The sequence below is a fragment of the Lottia gigantea genome (assembly GCF_000327385.1).
Source record: "Lottia gigantea unplaced genomic scaffold LOTGIsca_106, whole genome shotgun sequence".
Taxonomy (NCBI): domain Eukaryota; kingdom Metazoa; phylum Mollusca; class Gastropoda; family Lottiidae; genus Lottia; species Lottia gigantea.
In genome coordinates, this window is record NW_008706902.1 from 69,605 (window position 1) to 87,785 (window position 18,181).

Below are 18,181 nucleotides of genomic sequence, written 5' to 3' on the forward strand. Positions count from 1 at the left end.
TGTTCTTGAAACGCTCGTAAACACTCTAGAAGGTGTAATATATGACGGATTTTGATGAAACTTGGTATGAGTGTTTGTTATCACCCAAGGATAAACCCTATCGAAAATCAGAAAAATAGAAAAATATTTAGTATGAGTTATTGCCCTTGTTCTTGAGAACGCGTTCAATTTTAGCTTGTAAACACTCTAGAAAGCACAATTCTTTTGACAAAACTTGGTGTGAGTGTTTGTTATCACCCAAGGATAAACCCTATTGAAAATCAGAAGAATCAAAAAATATTTACCATTTACTAGTTATTGCCCTTGTTCTTGAAAACAAGTTAAATTTTTAGTTCGTAAACACTCTAGAAGGCACGATTCTTAACGGATTTTGACGAAACTTGGAATGAGTGTTGGCTATCACCCATGAATAAACCGTATTGAAAAACAGAAAAATTGAAAAATATTTAGTATGAGTTATTGCCTCTGTTCTTGAAAACTCGTTTTAATTAGTAGCTCGTAAAAACTCTAGAAGGCATGATTCTTGCTGGATTTTGACAAAACTTTGTTTTATTATTCAGTACTGCGCTGAAGATTGAATATTTGTCTTCTAGAGTTTTCACAAGCTAAAAATTGATCACGTTTTCAAGAACAAGAGCAATAACTCATACTCAATTTTATTCAGTATCGCCCTAAAGAGTTCAAAAGAAGTGTATGACTGAAGGTTGAATATTTCATACTGGTGATTGTTACTGTACTGATAAATATCTTTATTTAAAATCAAAGCTGCCAGTGGGCGTATATTACCTTGCCTGGCAAGCTATCTTTATAAGACTTGATGTGTATCATAAGGTGTGATAAATTGTTTTTAGCGAACATATGTAGAGTTATGTACCTTGTTTTTGAACTCTATGGCACCTTCTTTTATAATATTGTATTTTTGTTGTGGTGGTCATTATCACCTTTGTTAAATTGACGACGATATTTCCGTGTGCTATCGGTATAGGTGTTGTCTAGATACAGGTAATATTGAAAAATAAATTATATGAAATTGATATAACAAAAAAAAACACAAGGGGTATATTATGGTATAACTCACTGGTTTACTCCATTCCATGCAACAGTGGTGCCATCTACATTGGAGATTCAGTCCACACCAAAGAGCACCTTACATCCGCCAAGAAAGAAGATGCCATCTCAGCCCTGTCTGAACACCTCATCAAGTGCTCATTCCACCACATCCTCTGGGAAGATAAATCCATCCTTGCTAAGAACCTACCTGAAAACAAGCAAAGGAGAATCCTTGAAACCCTTGAAATCCACCGCTGTTTCCCTGAATTGAATAGAGACACCGGACACGATTGGCTACACTAATCCCATTGTTAATTACCTTGTTAATCTTTCCCCTCTTTCATCTTTCTTTCTCTATCCCTCTGTGGTAATAGTTTTGTCTGTACTGTTCTCATTGTCTTCATTACCGTTTTTCTTCTGTACATGGCTTCCTTCTTGTTATATATCCTCATGTTTACCCCCACTACTTCATTTCATCTGATGACGACACGTGTAAATTGTGTTAAAACGTTATGTGCTTTGTTATTAAAGAAGTGAGTTATATACGGAAGCATAGAGGGGACATATAATACAGAATAAAAAAAAATCTCATCTCCTGGCCACGACTTAGTATCTCGCGACCACAACTTAGTAACTCGTGGCCACGACTTTGTATCTCGTGGCCACAACTTAGTATCTCGTGGCCACGACTTAGCACCTCGTGGCCACGACTTAGCATCTCGTGGCCTCGACATAGTATCTCTTTTTATATGTCTGACACTCAAAATGATACCGCGTCTATGAGCCAGAATGATGGCGATATCATTATATGACATTCCAGTATCAAAATACATCCTTAAAAGTACATTCCTTTCGTTGTAATCCATGAGCACCACCTTTTCCCAGCAAGTAAGATTTATATGACAAATTTATACAAAATGGGAGGCAGCAAGTCGAGATAGATAAGTCGTGGCCACGAAATAGATAAGTCGTGGCCACGAAATGCTAAGCCGTGGCCACGAGATGTTAAGTCGTGGCCACGAGATGTTAAGTCGTGGCCACGAGTTATATTTTTTTTTTCTCGTGTCCTCTCCATGCTTCCGTAGTTATACCATAATATACCCCTTGTGTTTTTTGTTGTATCTACTCTCCACTTCTAAATGTCGTTCAAATCTTATCTATATGAAATTGAATATGAATTCTATGAAAAACTGTCATTGATAATTGTATTTCAGAAATTTAAAATCCTAAAATATCTGGTTTGTAACGGGAAAAGCATTTATGGTGTTATTCCTCTTTTAATACAACCACGCGAAGTTTTACGACATTTCAGTTTGTATGTAAGGGATGGGTTGAAAGTTTTTTTTTTGGATAAAAGTTTAAGAGAAACTCACTCGACACGCTATCAGACAGTGAGACTTTCAACTTTCCCATATTAGCAGGCTTCTGTCTGTAAAACACCTACAGGACTCTTGCTAGCTAAGAAAAAATATGACAGGGAAGAAAAAAGCATTCTTATTATAAAGTTTGTAAGCAAAGCATTAATAAAAAGTTTATAAAGGAATGCAGAAAGATAGTCGCACTTTCAGATTAACATGTTGTACACAATAAATAAAATACACTGTTTAAATACACATATTTTCATATGTAGTTCATACAGACAGCAGCATAATACACATCTACACAATGTCAAGCAATTACGACCTTCAGCTTATATCTTGACTTCCATAGCCGCCTTTCTTGTATCGCGGAATGTAGCAATTTGATTGGAGCGAATACAGACAATCAGAGCCCTAGACAGAAAGACTGTAAACATTATGGCTTAGTGTCCGTATAGGCCTGATATTGTTTAGAAGCAGAATACAAAGAACAGATCGTGTTAGTCAATATCCAAACCTTGTCATCTCTTGTGTGGCCTTTGATTGTAGTAAATAAAAATCAGGTAAAAACATTTGTCAAAGGCTATACAAGAGATAACATGGATCACCATTCATGAACTGGAAAAGCACATGCGTCTTATAAAGCGAAAAAGCGAAGGTAGCCAGGCGTATGATATTCAAGTACACTTAACTAATGGTGAGATCTGGCTGATTTCGGCCAATATGCATCTTCGCCTCGTCAAATCATTAACTATTTGACACCATATGAAATAGAATACCATACTGTCAACTGATGTTTATTATTGCACAAGTAAACAATTAGCTAACGACTGAAAGTAATGACCGAAAGGAAAGGGGTCATATACGCGTAAGCCTGTTCCCTTATCCTTTTTTCTTATGAATAAAATATTGTTTACAAAAGGTAATGGCCAACTTGATTCTAAAAACACACCGTGGTTGGTCGAGCATGTTTCCTTGTAAAAGTTTGCTTAGTGGTCTATGGTTAGTTGGACCTGTGATAATCTACGGTTATATCCAAGATGACCTTTCTCAGACTTACATATTCGAAATGCCTTTAAGAAATCTAGTCATATGCATGATTTCAAACGGGTATTTATATTACCTTAGTACACAAAAGAGAATTCTACAGCAGGAAAAGAACACTTAGAAAATCTGTATTCGATGATTCTCTCTATCACTGACAACAATGTTACCATTAGCCAATATAGCCAATCCTTCTAACGCCTTGAATTGTCCATTTTCATTACCCCACGAACCAAACATAGAATAGTAGATACCGTTTGGACGAAATATCTGGACGCGATTGTTCCCACTGTCAGCAACAGCAACAAATCCTTGCTCGTCGATAGCTATACCTCGCGGGTATTTGACCTCACCGTTCCCAGTTCCGGAGTCGCCAAATGTGAACAGAAAGTCACCGTACATGGAAAACACTTGTATTCTATGGTTACTACTATCACTGACATAGACTTTATTGTCCGGACTCACGGCTACATACTGTGGATTATCCAGTTGTCCCAAATCGTCTCCTTGTTCACCGAAACACCGAACAAAGGCTCCGTTCGATTGGAATACCTGTATCCGGTTATTCTCTTTGTCACACACGTAAATAAATCCCATATTATCACAAGCAATACCCCAAGGATAACACAGTTGTCCCGGCAGAGATCCTTCTTCACCGAAAGAAGTGACAAAATTGAAACTATGATCAAATATTTGGATTCGGTGATTGTACCTATCTGAAACTATCACCTGTCCTAGGTTATTAACGGTGATTCCGGCCAAACAATCGAACTCGCCTTCCTCTTGGCCGTACGATCCAAACGTTCGACGGTAGTCACCGGAGCTGTCGAACACTTGCACTCGGTGGTTACTACTATCTGCGATGAATATCGTATCGTCAATTGGAGAGACGGCTACTCCTCTAGGCCAGGTGAATTCGTCAAATCCATTACCACGAGATCCAAATCTTACTATAGCCCGCCCTTTCTGGTTATACCTGTTCCTGGGTTCAGCCTGATTGGAGGAGCGACCTGACCCTTGATTTTGAGAGGAGCTCGACGAGGGAGGCTGATTATTTCGTTGTCGTTGTGGTCTTTGGTAGGAATTGCGAGTGCTGAGATCTTCTTGTGAACTTGTGGACGATGAATTTTCAGGTGGAACTTCAAGACGACTGGGTGGGCGAGGGGCCGTGGTATCTCCTGCAGTTGCATTGCGAGAGTATGGGCGATTTCGACCTGCTCCTTCGACATCGTCGTCAAAGAGCTCTTCTTCACGAGGTGGTGACAAACCTCCGAGACTTCTCCGGCGATATCGCGAAAGAATGCCTTCCTCTCCAGAAACCAGTCCAAGTCTGGTGTCCGAATGATGTTCGCGCCGTGGTCGTCTACGTGGTTGGTGAGCGGTGTTTGTTCTTGAAGTATTTATTGTATTTCTGTCATCGTAATTGTCAGAATCACTTGCTAAGAGATCCCTGTGTGAATCATTCAGCGGATCGCGATTTAAATACGATGGCAACAGTCGGCGCCTCTCTGTCGTAGGTGACGATGTCATAGGACTATGAGTCTGTGTTAACGGACTGTGTGTGCCTAGAGCAGATGAGAGGCCGTAATCCGTGTCCATGTTTCTCGATGAAGGTCGCGAGGTATAACTCTGGTATCGACTGCTGGTAGGACGAGCTAAATCCACCAATCGACTGGCTAATCTACTTCCTATGGACCTATTATCTATGTTGGCGCCTCGAGATCCAGGGCGAGCAGATATCTCAATTTCTCCAAAAGCAGCAATCGTTTCAGAAAAGGTTTCAATATCAGCATTAATGTCGATTTGCCGGACAGCAATTCTCCTCATGTGGCTTCCTTCGAAATTTTGCGTTATGTTGCAGTTCTCTTCGCATTGTTCATGAAGTTGCATCAACTCCGTTCCATCAGTTGTGCTTCCATGTCCCACAGCACTTTCAGAGGAATCACAAAAACTTGCTAAACTTGCTAATTCAACTTCAAAACTTTCTTGTTGAGATCTCAGATTTTCTAGCTCCGATATTAGAAACGTGTCTATTTGATCCAAAAGAGATCTTTGTCGGATTTTGAAATCACGTATTAACCGTTCAAACATTTCGTTTATCTCGGTTTTCGCACTTTCACATCGCTGTTGAGCTTGACCTCCTTTAGCACCGATATCGTCAATGGCACTGGAAATTTTGGGCATTCCTCTTTTAATTCTGTAGATCATTCGCTCAATCTCGACCTTCACTTGTTCCATGTGTTGTCTGATACAGATGTCGCAAATCTGCTGCTGGCAATGATGGCACTGACTCAATCTACTGGATCTAAAACAGCTACTACAGGTTGTTCTGGGAGGGGGTTGAGCCACCACTGGGTGATCTATTCCTGAAAATAGTGAAATATTATATTTTAAAAGTAGTAACGTTACGGTCTCTGAACCGGTTACGGGTAAGACATAAGCAGTATTAACTGACAAACCCAAACTCCGTATACATACATCATAATTTATCAGTACATATATGAAAGGTCAATGGCATTGCTAATTTATCCCTTCTGCTCTGATGAAAGCTTTATATCCAAAACACTAACTGAAAGAGATGATCTGCACTTCTTTATAGAAAGCGAAACCACATCTGCAAAATAAGTGATGAAAGTGGGTTACAAAGTACCTACCTAGATCATTTCCGTAAGAATATCCTCCGTATCTAGAACACGTTTCGGTTGCAGAGGGCCCCGAACTCTTTTTGCAGTAGGCATCAGTTTCAGAAAGTTTCACAGAGCTTACACCACCCTCGTTTCTGTTTAGGGCAGGGATTCTGGGCTCACCCAAAGACAATCTCGGGAGATCCATGAATCCCATGACGGTAATGTTATTGGGGAAGGCAGACGTCCCCCCTCTCGGTACCAGATGATCTGCTCGACATTCTGGACACTTGATCATCCGGGTTCTTGGATTGATCAATTGTTCCAAACATGGTGATTGACAATATGTATGTTGACATGGTAACAGTTTTGGTATTTTGAATCTGTCTAGACACACGGAACATTGTAACAATTGTTCAATATGGCGGGAAGAATACGTTACATCATCGTCCTCCATTTTGAATTATACACGAATTACCTTCCCATGGTTTAAGTATGATAGAAGATCTTTATCTCTCCATCTGTAAGTAGAAATAACAACCAAATTCAATTAAATGAGTTATCTGAAAATGAAACCAATTGAGAAGCCCGTTCAGACAGATAACACCTTTTATCAGCTACTAAGTTACCTAAAAAAAAAGCAAATATTCGTTGAGGTGGTTGATTTGCCCGATTTATTTTTCATTATGCCAATGATTGAAAGATTCATTATATATATTTCCCCAGCATGTATTTTGTCTATTCCCTGTCTGAAAGGGTATTAAAGGGATACAAAAGTCAGAGAAACACCCATATCATTGTCTCATCTCACACATATTTAATGAATTATGTTCGACTGTGCTATGCAGATATGTAAAGAAAAGCCCCGGAGGTTGGACCGCATCGACGTTTGTCTAGAAAGTTTAATAATATTTCTCCTCTAAATGCATACACAACAATTATAGTTTCATAGTATGAAAGTAATTTTCATTTCGACACCAATCATCACCCCTACTTGATCTAGAAATATTTCTGCCTCTTTATTGTTGAAATGGCCAATATATTCAACGTGTGGCTTGTGCCAAGGAAAGCACTTAGTTTTTAGAAATAACTCATTTCATCATCAATAGCCTACATCATCGTCTATTTTTATAACCTTACAACTAGATTTATTATTTTCTTTAAAAAGTCGAGCATGTTATCTCGGATGCCAAAAGATATCACAATCGGAATTCAAATCACGAGAGAAGGAGAAATGACATGTACCTATCAAAACTATTATTCAAATCTGACACATACTTATTAATAGTAATGTTCAAATCACAAGGAAAAAACTGACATATAACTTTCAGAACTATTATTCATGATTGAAAACTTCTCATGCCTCCACTGTACTGTAAAAGCAGGAATCCTCTATTATGATAAGTACTGTTTTCTAGTATCAGATAACAGTAGTCTTTCCAGTACATGTACAAGTTAACATAGTACTAATAAGCTAATATTTTGAAGTTTCGAAGTTCAACACTTTCATCAAGATGTAAATCGAAGTGAAATCATGTCTTTGTTGGGAGATAAGATGAGTAAAGCTGGTAGTAATAAGATGGGGAAAGAACTATAGTAGCATGATATACAGGTGTAAAATGTTATAACAATAGGTAGTTAGATACACCACACCTATTGTCAGCTTACCATTTCTTTTCGATTGTTACCATCTGTAAAATATATTAAACTATACAGCATTTAAATAAACATCGCTCTCCTCAGAAAATGCTGACTGCTTTGTATGGGGTACATCTTTGATCTGACGATTCTCACTATGTTTCCGTGACAAAGCAAGGCGGGGTTTATTAACTTGATTTCTATGTCCATAGACATCTAAATATAGTAAATCATTTTGGTAATATTTGTAATCGATATGAACCATTTCCACCCCCCCAAAAGCATTAGAAATGACCAATGTCACATAATATACAGTTTGAAGAATGATACATAAAGTTAATTGTCGATCTGGGTCAGGATGATTAGAATGTGTCACAATTTACAAAATATAATTGATCTGGTTGATTTCCGGTCACGTTATGTTATAGCATATGAAAATCTGTAATGCAATAAACCCCCGGTTCCCAACCTGTGGTTTTTTCACTGGGACTACTAGTTGTCAGAGGTGTGGCCAACTGGTGTAGGAGAAGAATTTGTTTTGAATTGAGAGAGAAAACCTCACATCTAGGTGATTGCTCCAGCGGTGTGAAGACTGAAAAAAGTTGGGAACCACTACACTTAAACCATATAATGTATATTAAAAATTCTTAAAAAAGTAATCTATCTTTAAGATAATGCTTTGATCATGAAATGTTTCAAGGTTATGCTAAATCTGGCACTATTCGTTTTATTGTCGGCAGGTTTATTGAGCTTTATTTAACCAGCTATCTTCATTGACTGTAAACGATCGTTTGATATGTCCAGAATGTGCCAAATATAACATCCTGATAACGTGGCATTTCTCAATTTAGGTACCTCTGAGTTGCTGTATTTCTAAGTTCATAGTGTACATTACATTACATTACATTACAGTAGTGCATAAGTACACATAAACCTACACAATTATAGCAAGCCATATCGGATAATGGATTTTTAGCATAATGTCCATTAAGGATAAGGAGTTTCGCCCAACTCTCCTGTTTTGCTATATATGTTCTGCTGTTTAGTAACCTCTCTTACTGTATAACGTCTGTTGACAAATACAATGCATTTTTTGTTCAACATTTTTATGCTTACTTTTCTGGAGTTGACCAATTTGATACTGTTCTACAAGTATGCGTTTTTTCAATTCTACTGTTTAGCAATTTTATGTTTAACCCTCTACTGTTTTACAACTGTAAGCATCGTTTACTGGGTATTAATATCAGTGTGATTCAATAAAGCATCTTTAAACTATTATCGTATGTGATATACAGTTTGAATGAATCATCTGGTAACTAGATATCAGTATAAGTTATTGTTTGAGGTGTGCATTATAAACAGTAGATAAAACTGATATTCAGTTAGTCCTGACACTGTTAACATATATCTCATGTTGAACATTACGCTGATAAAGCAAATTTAACTTTAGATAAGCAAATTAAAACTCGGTTTCAGTTTAGCTCAGGGGTTTCACATTTAACCTTCTATTACTCCTTTCAGCATCCTTAACCGATTGACCGCACCCCCTTATTCCTATAAATCCTTACTTTTGCGTGATTTTCTCTTAGACTTTCCTTGCATGTCGGAGAATATAGCCTGACTGAATTTTATACTACACTACAAAGCCCCTCATTAACCCTCAAGGATTTGATAAAAAATCCCCAAGTTGAAAACCCCTACCTAAGACAGAGAGATATGGCAATGGTATTAGCATTGAGTATTTTCAAGAGCAAACATCCAAATATTTCCTATACCAGTTATCTCGGCATCCTTGCAGTCATTCATTGGTAACAAGTTCAAAAGCACCGATAGCATGAAGTTATTGGAAGTGCACGTTTTCATAAATCCGTGATGGCCCGACATCAGGGATTTGAAGGCAGCTGGCCCAACAAAAGGAAGAAGGCAATTCAGACAACTAAACACCATACACCATTGCACGTCCGGATATATTACTTTCCACTCCGAACAATCAAGTCTGGCTACTGACCTGGCCCCTTTAGAATGGGAGTACAACTATATTAATTTTATCATGAAAAGAACGCCAGTGACCTAATAGCCTGAATATGATAATAGAATCAACCTAGATGTTTCACCCTTGCTACCCTGATCTACATCTCAGACACAATAAATAACAATAACTCACTATCTCTATCTATAGTCTTCAAAATCACTGTTATTCCCATCAACTTGCTTTCATATTTTACATTTTAGTTTCAATCCTGATGTTCGTGTCGGTTATTCTATCTGATTGAATAATGAGGTCAGAATATTTTCAGAAATCGAGGAATGGACCGTACTGCAAAGCCATAATTTTGGTTGGAATTTGGAGAAGTTTCGGGTTAACTTTTGCGAAATATTTATAAAATCCTAATGAGAATACCGATATAACCCTAACCCTAACCTATCAAAACTATTATACAAATCACAAGAAGAAAACTGATATATACCTATCAAAACTATTATACAAATCACAAGAAGAAAGCTGATATTTACCAATCAAAACTATTATACAAATCATAAGAAGAAAACTGATATGTACCAATCAAAACTATTATACAAATCACAAGAAGAAAACTGATATATACCAATCAAAACTATTATACAAATCACAAGAAGAAAACTGATACTGATATGTACCAATCAAAACTATTATACAAATCACAAGAAGAAAACTGATATATACCAATCAAAACTATTATACAAATCACAAGATCAAAAACGACATGTACCTATCAAAACTATTATTCAAATCACAAGAAGAAAACTGATATATACCTATCAAAACTATTATACAAATCACAAGAAGAAAACTGATATATACCAATCAAAACTATTATACAAATCACAAGATCAAAAACGACATGTACCTATCAAAACTATTATACAAATCATAAGAAGAAAACTGATATATACCTATCAAAACTATTATACAAATCACAAGAAGAAAACTGATATATACCAATCAAAACTATTATACAAATCACAAGATGAAAACTGATACTGATATATACCTATCAAAACAGGAAACAGGCGTGTACCTAACTTAACTATTATTCAAATCACAAGAGGAAAGCTGAGAAACACCTATAACAAAAAACTGACAAATTGAATTTCTATTAGCTATCTAGATGCTATAATTTTGTATTTTATCAACTACAAAGGTCAAAAAGTCTTTTTTTTTATCCAGACTGTACATACATGGACATTTGTGATTGGTTAAAACTAATAATCATATACAATTAGAACATAACGGTATGATATGATAATTCATTAGAAACATATTAACTTAATAATACAAGGTTAGCTATATAGGCATTTCGAGAGGGATACGTACAAGGTTGGCCATGTAGACTTTTCGAGAGGGGTATGTACAATGTTAGCTATGTGGACATTTCGAGAGGGATAGGTCAAGAGTAGCAATGTGGCCATTTAGAGAGGGATACAAGATTAACTATGTATACATTTAGAGGGGGTACAATTTCGCGAAGGTACAAGACGAGGTAAAACGACATTTGGAGACTGGTACAAGGTTACATATGTAGGCATTTAGAGAGGGAAACAAGTTTACTTATGTGGGCATTTAGAGAGGGAGAGAATGTTAATTATGTGGACATTTAGAGGGGGATACAATGTAAATTATGTGGACATTTAGAGAGGGATACAATGTTAATTATGTGGACATTTAGAGGGGGATACAATGTTAATTATGTGGACATTTAGCATTTAGAGGGGGATACAATATTAATTATATGGACATTTAGAGGGGGATACAATGTTAATTATGTGGATATTTAGAGGGGGATACAATGTTAATTATGTGGATATTTAGAGGGGGATACAATGTTAATTATGTGGATATGTAGAGGGGGATACAATGTTAATTATATGGACATTTAGAGGGGGATACAATGTTAATTATGTGGATATTTAGAGGGGGATACAATGTTAATTATGTGGACATTTAGAGGGGATACAATGTTAATTTTGTGGACAATTAGAGGGGGATACAATGTTAATTATGTGGACATTTAGAGAGGGATACAACGAAAGCTATGATGAGCTATATGGACATTTCGTTAAGGATACAGAGTGAGCTATATGGACATTTCGTTAAGGATACTGAGTGAGCTATATGGATATTGCAAGAGTAATACATGGGAAGCTTTGTGGGATCTTTAATTGTCAGATTATATAGCTCTCTTAGAGGACTGTCGAGTTGATATGTCAAACCAAAAACATTAATATTGTCAGGATAGTAAGCTATATGTAAAATATCAACAACGACTTTTTCTACAGAGATAAAGACTAATTAACTACACACGACATCTTAATTAATTTGGTCTGGTTTTCATCTGCATCATATTCATAGTTTTTAGAGCGCGGAACTACCTTATTTTTTCAAGGTTGTCTTGTAGTGGTCTATGTGTGACTGACTTCTTATATTTGTATGTCATGCGAAAATTCGCTATTGGCAGTTGACAAAGATTTCATAATAAAGGACTTAATTCAGTAATTAAGATTTAACTAAACAGAGCAGGGAAACTAAGAATTGAGAACTAACAAGCAAACAGAGCAGAACCTTCAAGCACAAGTAGCCTTCATGTAGAACTGTTCAGTTTTCTGAACAAGTCTAGACACACGACGTAAAACCTATTTTAACTACTTTCTTCAGAATGTCAAGTACAGATTGTTAACATCGTCTTGTCCCATTCTTATAAAGAAAAACCAATTGTCTACAGGTATATAGAACAAATTAGAACTGACTACAGCTCTATTACATTTGAAACAATCCAATGAATTCCTTCTCCAGATACTAATGTTTTCAGTGGTTGCAATTTGCATTAACCAAAAGTCAATTGAAGACTGCCAATATATATATTTTTTTGGCATTCATATATTTCAAATAATGGACAAAATGATTTACATATGTGATTCTATAAACACTGTGTTGTCGTACGGTCAATTCGCCCTTATAATCATAATGATAAATAACTAACCCAATTCGTAAATATTAAAGTCTAAACTTCTATGAATTGATGTATCTCCTTACCTTACTGTACAGCAAACCTAACGAGTGTCTTAATCCATTCTTTACGCTCCCAAATCTGACCCTTTCTGTAACTTTTGATAAAAAGTAAATAACTAACCTGATTCTTGAGAGAAATTTGGTAGTAAATAGAACACAACAACTGTATGAATACACCCAATCTAACTAGCGAGAGTCTTGGAATGTTCTTAAAATAAACCCTAACCCATGATTAATTTCTACGCAACTCGTTTCTCTTTCAGGCACGATGCCATACCATCTTATACACCTGGGAATTCGGTAACTAGGTAGAGGACGGTATGAGCTAATTGCCAAATTTTACTCATAACATTCGATTCTGGTAATCAATGGAATTCAGTATTGAAATTTACTTCTTTTTTTAGGATACTACTCATTGTTTTGAACTTTATTTTACTTCTATATTTCTTGTATACTGCTATTTATATCATTATTAAGAGTATATCACCTTTAAAGATGACCAAAATATTGAAACTTGTAAACTTGGTTAAAATGAGTCTTCATCAGTAGAAATACTTGTTGTCATAACTATACAGAATTCCTCTATAAGTAATACATTCATACAACTATGTAATAATTCATTAAACTAAGTCATTTTGAAACATGCCTGGTGTTTCAATAATTATTTAGTTTTATGGATGTATAGAGATTCTATTATTTAGTCATGGCACCTGGTAAGACCAACTGATGAATACATACACTTATTGGCGAAGTTTGAGACTTTAAATTTTATATACATTCTTACATTCTAACAATGTATCATAATTTTTTAAGATACTTTTCCCAGGTTCAATTATATAGGATATTACCGTTACGTTTTCATTCAATCGTTTCGACAGTTTACATTAATATTAATCGAAACACATAACTATACTTTACGTGGAGTTATGGTGCAAACAGATCGAAAATTTATATTTACACCTTCTCTGTGCGGTAATTTGTGCCAATTGAAATAGTTAACAGTTAAGTAGGGCATATGAAAAACAGAACAACCGATCAGTAAATAGGGAAGAAATTAAATCAAACGCTCTCAATACCGTATCTAACATACTACAGAACAACAAATTTGCTTCAATTTTCACGATTCCAATTTTCAATCAGACGTCTGTGTTTCTTGCAATTCTACTAAAAATAAGCATTTTATGAGGTTAATATTGTAAATGCTATTATTAGCCGCTTTTGATAATGGCGTCATATACGGTTAAGCATTCTTTTACTATTTGATGCAAACAGAAGTCAGAAATAATCACGATACGTATTAAAAGTTATTCAAACCTGTTAAAGTCCCTGTATGACTATAATATATTATTGTTTGTGGTCTGGTGGAGGAAAAGGAGATGTTGATTGATTTAAACATATTTTATTACAACAAATGTAAAAGGATTTGGCAAAAGTTACTGTCATATTTGTACAGAAATCTGGGAAGGTGTGCCAGGTACAGAGAGTGAAAAAAATGTTGTTTGATGTTTCTCATCTATATTTTCATGAAAGTATCAATGAGTAATAATGAGTTGGGTTATGAGAGAGATGAAAATTTGTATTTATGTTAATCGAAGCTATTCTCATTGAACGATCTTTTGCTCGATACATTGGCGAAAGCGCAAAAGAAAGATCTGAGATTAGCGATTCGTTATTTGAATTGGAGATATATTTTCGTCACCCCAGAGTATAAAGTGATTTTTATGGTCGTGTAAAAGGGCGAAATATATTTCTGGCGTGATTCTGTGTAGTTTGGACAAGATAAAAGATAATGGACGACATCTTCACTGAAGTGGCCACAGTTCTGGTCTTGCACTCGGAACAGATCAGCTTTCAAAGGTCGTAATTGTGGTTGTGCTAAGAGGATGACACATTTACGATAACCGTTGCGTAAAAAAATTTCTGTGTTAGACGCTTGATGGTAATGGTTGACTCGTGCTCACAGTTCTTGTTTCATAGGTAGCTGTTCTCGTGTGTGAAGGTTTAATGTCATAGAAAAGAATGGACCGAGAACAGATCCTTGCAGGGCGCCGGATTTTAGGGTTATTGGACTAGATGTTAAATTGTTTACCAACAATTGTGTTCTGTTTGTTGTATAACTAGCTAACCATTTAGCTAGGTTTTCGTTCCAACCATATGATATAAGTTTTGTAGTAATCCTCTATGGTAGACATGATCGAAGGCAAAATAGCAAAAAACACATAATATGATAGTAAATGGTTTTCGTAGGATGATCGTGATATAGTACTATAAAGTGGGGAATCGTCGAATGTTGAGGTCTGAAACCAGACTGATAAATATAAATGAGTTTGTTTGAGTAGAAGTAGTTGTACAGGTGTTTGAAGAGTATCTTTTCAAGAAACTTGCTGATGTTTCTCAATAGAGAAATGGCCTGTAGTTTGACGATAGAGATGGATCGCCTTTCTTCAAGATAGGAATAACAGTTGCCTTTTTCCAAACGTCCGGGAAAACGCACTCCCTTATAGATTTGTTGAATATAGCTTGCAGGGGAAAAAAATCGACTCTGAATATTGTTTGAAAAGTTGATGACTTACTCTGTCCGGACCACAGGCCTTTTTTCAGTTTGAGACATGTGATCGCTTCATCGATTTCAGAGCAGAGTATCTCTGGAAAACTAAATTTGGTGTTCGTTTTCGTTTAAAAAATAGGGAGTTCATCATTTGAGCAGTAGTCAGAAACCGAACCGAAGAATTCATTTAACATACACTGCATTTGCTTTATTTTGATCGGTGAATGAGACTGAACCATCGATGTTTTGTAGTGGTGGAATTGAAGATATTTTGTTCTGATGTAGAAGTTTATTGGTGAATTTCCAAAAATTTTAATTTTGGCTATTATTATCGGTGAGATTATCTAGAATTTGCTGCTCATATTTCGAACCTTTTTATAGTTTTTGACCTTGTTACGTTGTTTTTAGTATTTAGTGTGTCGAAGTCACCATGTTTATAGATGAGAATCTCTCTACGAAAAGAATGTGTCCTGTTCAGAGGAAAGTTTATTTCACAGCCAATACTTTTGTGATCTGAAATATTTTACTAACGTGCGAAACCTACCTCAGCCTGGCTCGACACAAGAAAAGGATCCAGTAATGAAGAACGAGTCTGAGAAATCCTGCTTGGTTTAGTAATGACATTTGTCAGATTGTAAGTTAAACTGAGATCCTGTAACCGACCAGATCTGTTTTGAAGCAAGTCAACGTTGAAGTCTCATGTTGTACTACTCGATTAGTAGTATGGTAGCTTCGCTTGACGGAGTAGTCTAGATAGTCCCGAAAATCGTTATTTGATCGTTGGGGTCGGTAGATAGATGCTATCAGAAAAAGGCCCAACGGCAAAGATATTTCAACCCATATGCATTCAAAATCGGAATGTTCGAGGTCTGTCCTCCTCTTATATCTTATTGTGTCCGCAACATAGATAATCACGCCACCACCGTTTGAGTCTCTATCTTTACGAAGAGGAGGGTTAAATCCGGATATTCAAAAAGTCTTTAAATGATTTGTTTTATTCCTTCAAATAATTTCAAAATTTAGACAAAATGAACTTGACACAAAATAAGACTTATTTTTTACAAGATAATATTTTTAAACTCTCCAGGAACCTGTCTCACAATCAATAAACAACAGAGTCAACTGAAAGGGAGTAAGATGAATTGTTTATAATCAATGTGAAAATATACATGTATGCATTGAGATCTAAACAGAACTTGAATAATGTTGTAAATCAGAGTTTAGCTATCTTCAGATAACTGACCTCTTTTCATGTTGCATCCCTACAGAAGTGCATTGTGGTACAAACAACTATTTCACTGATTTTATTGTTGCTGATCTATATCCATCAGCGTCACTTATGTTGAACAAATACCAATCATTCCAAATCCTTCGTCGTTGTTAGAAAATCATTGATATTCACGTCACACAAGGCCACAATAGTCTTGCTGTGGTACTTAGGGAATTTAGGGAACTTCATTTTACGATACATTTTGATCTCAATACTACTCTCTTCAAGATCTGCTATTGTCATTTTCTTAAAAATAAATTCTTCTTCCCAAACTTTGGCTTGTTCGCAATCGATGCTCCGACTTTTCTTCTTCTGTGATTTGGACGATGTTAGATTGACAGTAGCGAATATTTTTGACTTGTTGGCCAATGTATCCTCTAATATTCGCACTCGGTGGATAGTGACTGTCAGTAGATTAGGTTTATGTTCGTGATGTATCGTCATTTGAATCTGATTCACCCTCAAGTCCACATCAGTTATGGAGTCGATCTTTTTTCTGGGTTCTGGGTAGACTGCTGTATCACTGGTTCTCAGTTTGAGAAGAGGATGATTGAAGAGCGCTGTATTTAAAGAGGCCAGAAGTGACTTCCCAGCATCTATAGAGTTTAATAATTGGGAATCTGTAAAACATTTTTTCTCTTCTGAGTCTTCACCACAAATTCCAAAAGATTCACGACGAATCATCAATGATTCAAGCCCGCTATCCTGTATAGAAACTCTACAACGGCCTACATCTGTTGTCTTCATTTTGTTACCTTTTAGTTGTATGGTCTGTTCTGGAGAGGAAATTCGGCGGATTGGGACCTCAACGGTTTCCATTAGACTGCGTTCAGGAACTGAATATTGACGGATGTAAAATGGACCGGCTAGGCTCTTTTTGCGTTCTTCTAGTTGAGTTATGGATGAATTCCGTGCTGGTTCGCAGACGGATAACTTTCGTTTTTCCCCAGTGCCTGTTGATAGCAGGTTGTGCCTGGAAACACAGGAATTGATAAGAATATCTGGAGCAGACGATTTCCGAAATCGACGTGCAGCTGGCACCTTTATGGTGTCTTCTTGAATGGATAAATTCCGTCCATTTCCTTTGACTATCATGTTTTGCATTAGATTTGGACTTGACCCGAATTGTTCGGTATCTCTCGAATACCTTCGTCGATATTCTTGGATTTTGACCATTCGTCTCTGCTTAACTTCCTGATTACGGAAATATTTTCTTAGCCATTCAAACGGGATCTGTTTACCATGAGCCCAGTTTGTTGTACTCTCGATCACCTGGCCTCTAACATCGCCTAGCTTATTAGACACACCCATCATAGTTGTCACTGCCGAGTCTTTTATTCCATTCCATAATTCCATTTCTAAATTTAAAGAAATAACACATTAAAATTCATTGTTTTAGACCCCTTTGAACGAACAGTAGTTCAAAGACAAATATATTACCTGTGATATTATGTGCAATCGACACTGAGAGAGATGATAAAATGAGGATTGTCAAAACGATCTAGCATCTTATAGAATCGGGTGTGAGCAACATCCTACTTCAATCCTATGCTGGTGTAAATTGATCGAAAGCTGCTTAGCACACTATTTTTACCGGATATA

The 18,181-nt window shown here is 36.3% G+C and overlaps 2 protein-coding genes across 2 annotated transcripts; both read right to left on the bottom strand.

The window, feature by feature from the left end:
• Nucleotides 1-3,572: 3,572 nt before the first annotated feature.
• LOTGIDRAFT_170883 (hypothetical protein) lies at nt 3,573-6,533 on the bottom strand (the record flags this gene model as incomplete). The annotated part of the gene is made up of 2 exons (XM_009046742.1): nt 3,573-5,818; nt 6,107-6,533. The coding sequence occupies 2 exons, from the start codon at nt 6,531-6,533 to the stop codon at nt 3,573-3,575; spliced, it is 2,673 nt and encodes an 890-aa protein (XP_009044990.1).
• Nucleotides 6,534-16,666: 10,133 nt separating this feature from the next.
• On the bottom strand, nt 16,667-17,935 carry LOTGIDRAFT_170884 (hypothetical protein; the record flags this gene model as incomplete). Its single annotated transcript, XM_009046743.1, has 1 exon — nt 16,667-17,935. The coding sequence occupies one exon, from the start codon at nt 17,933-17,935 to the stop codon at nt 16,667-16,669; it is 1,269 nt and encodes a 422-aa protein (XP_009044991.1).
• Between the last annotated feature and the right edge of the window lie 246 nt (nt 17,936-18,181).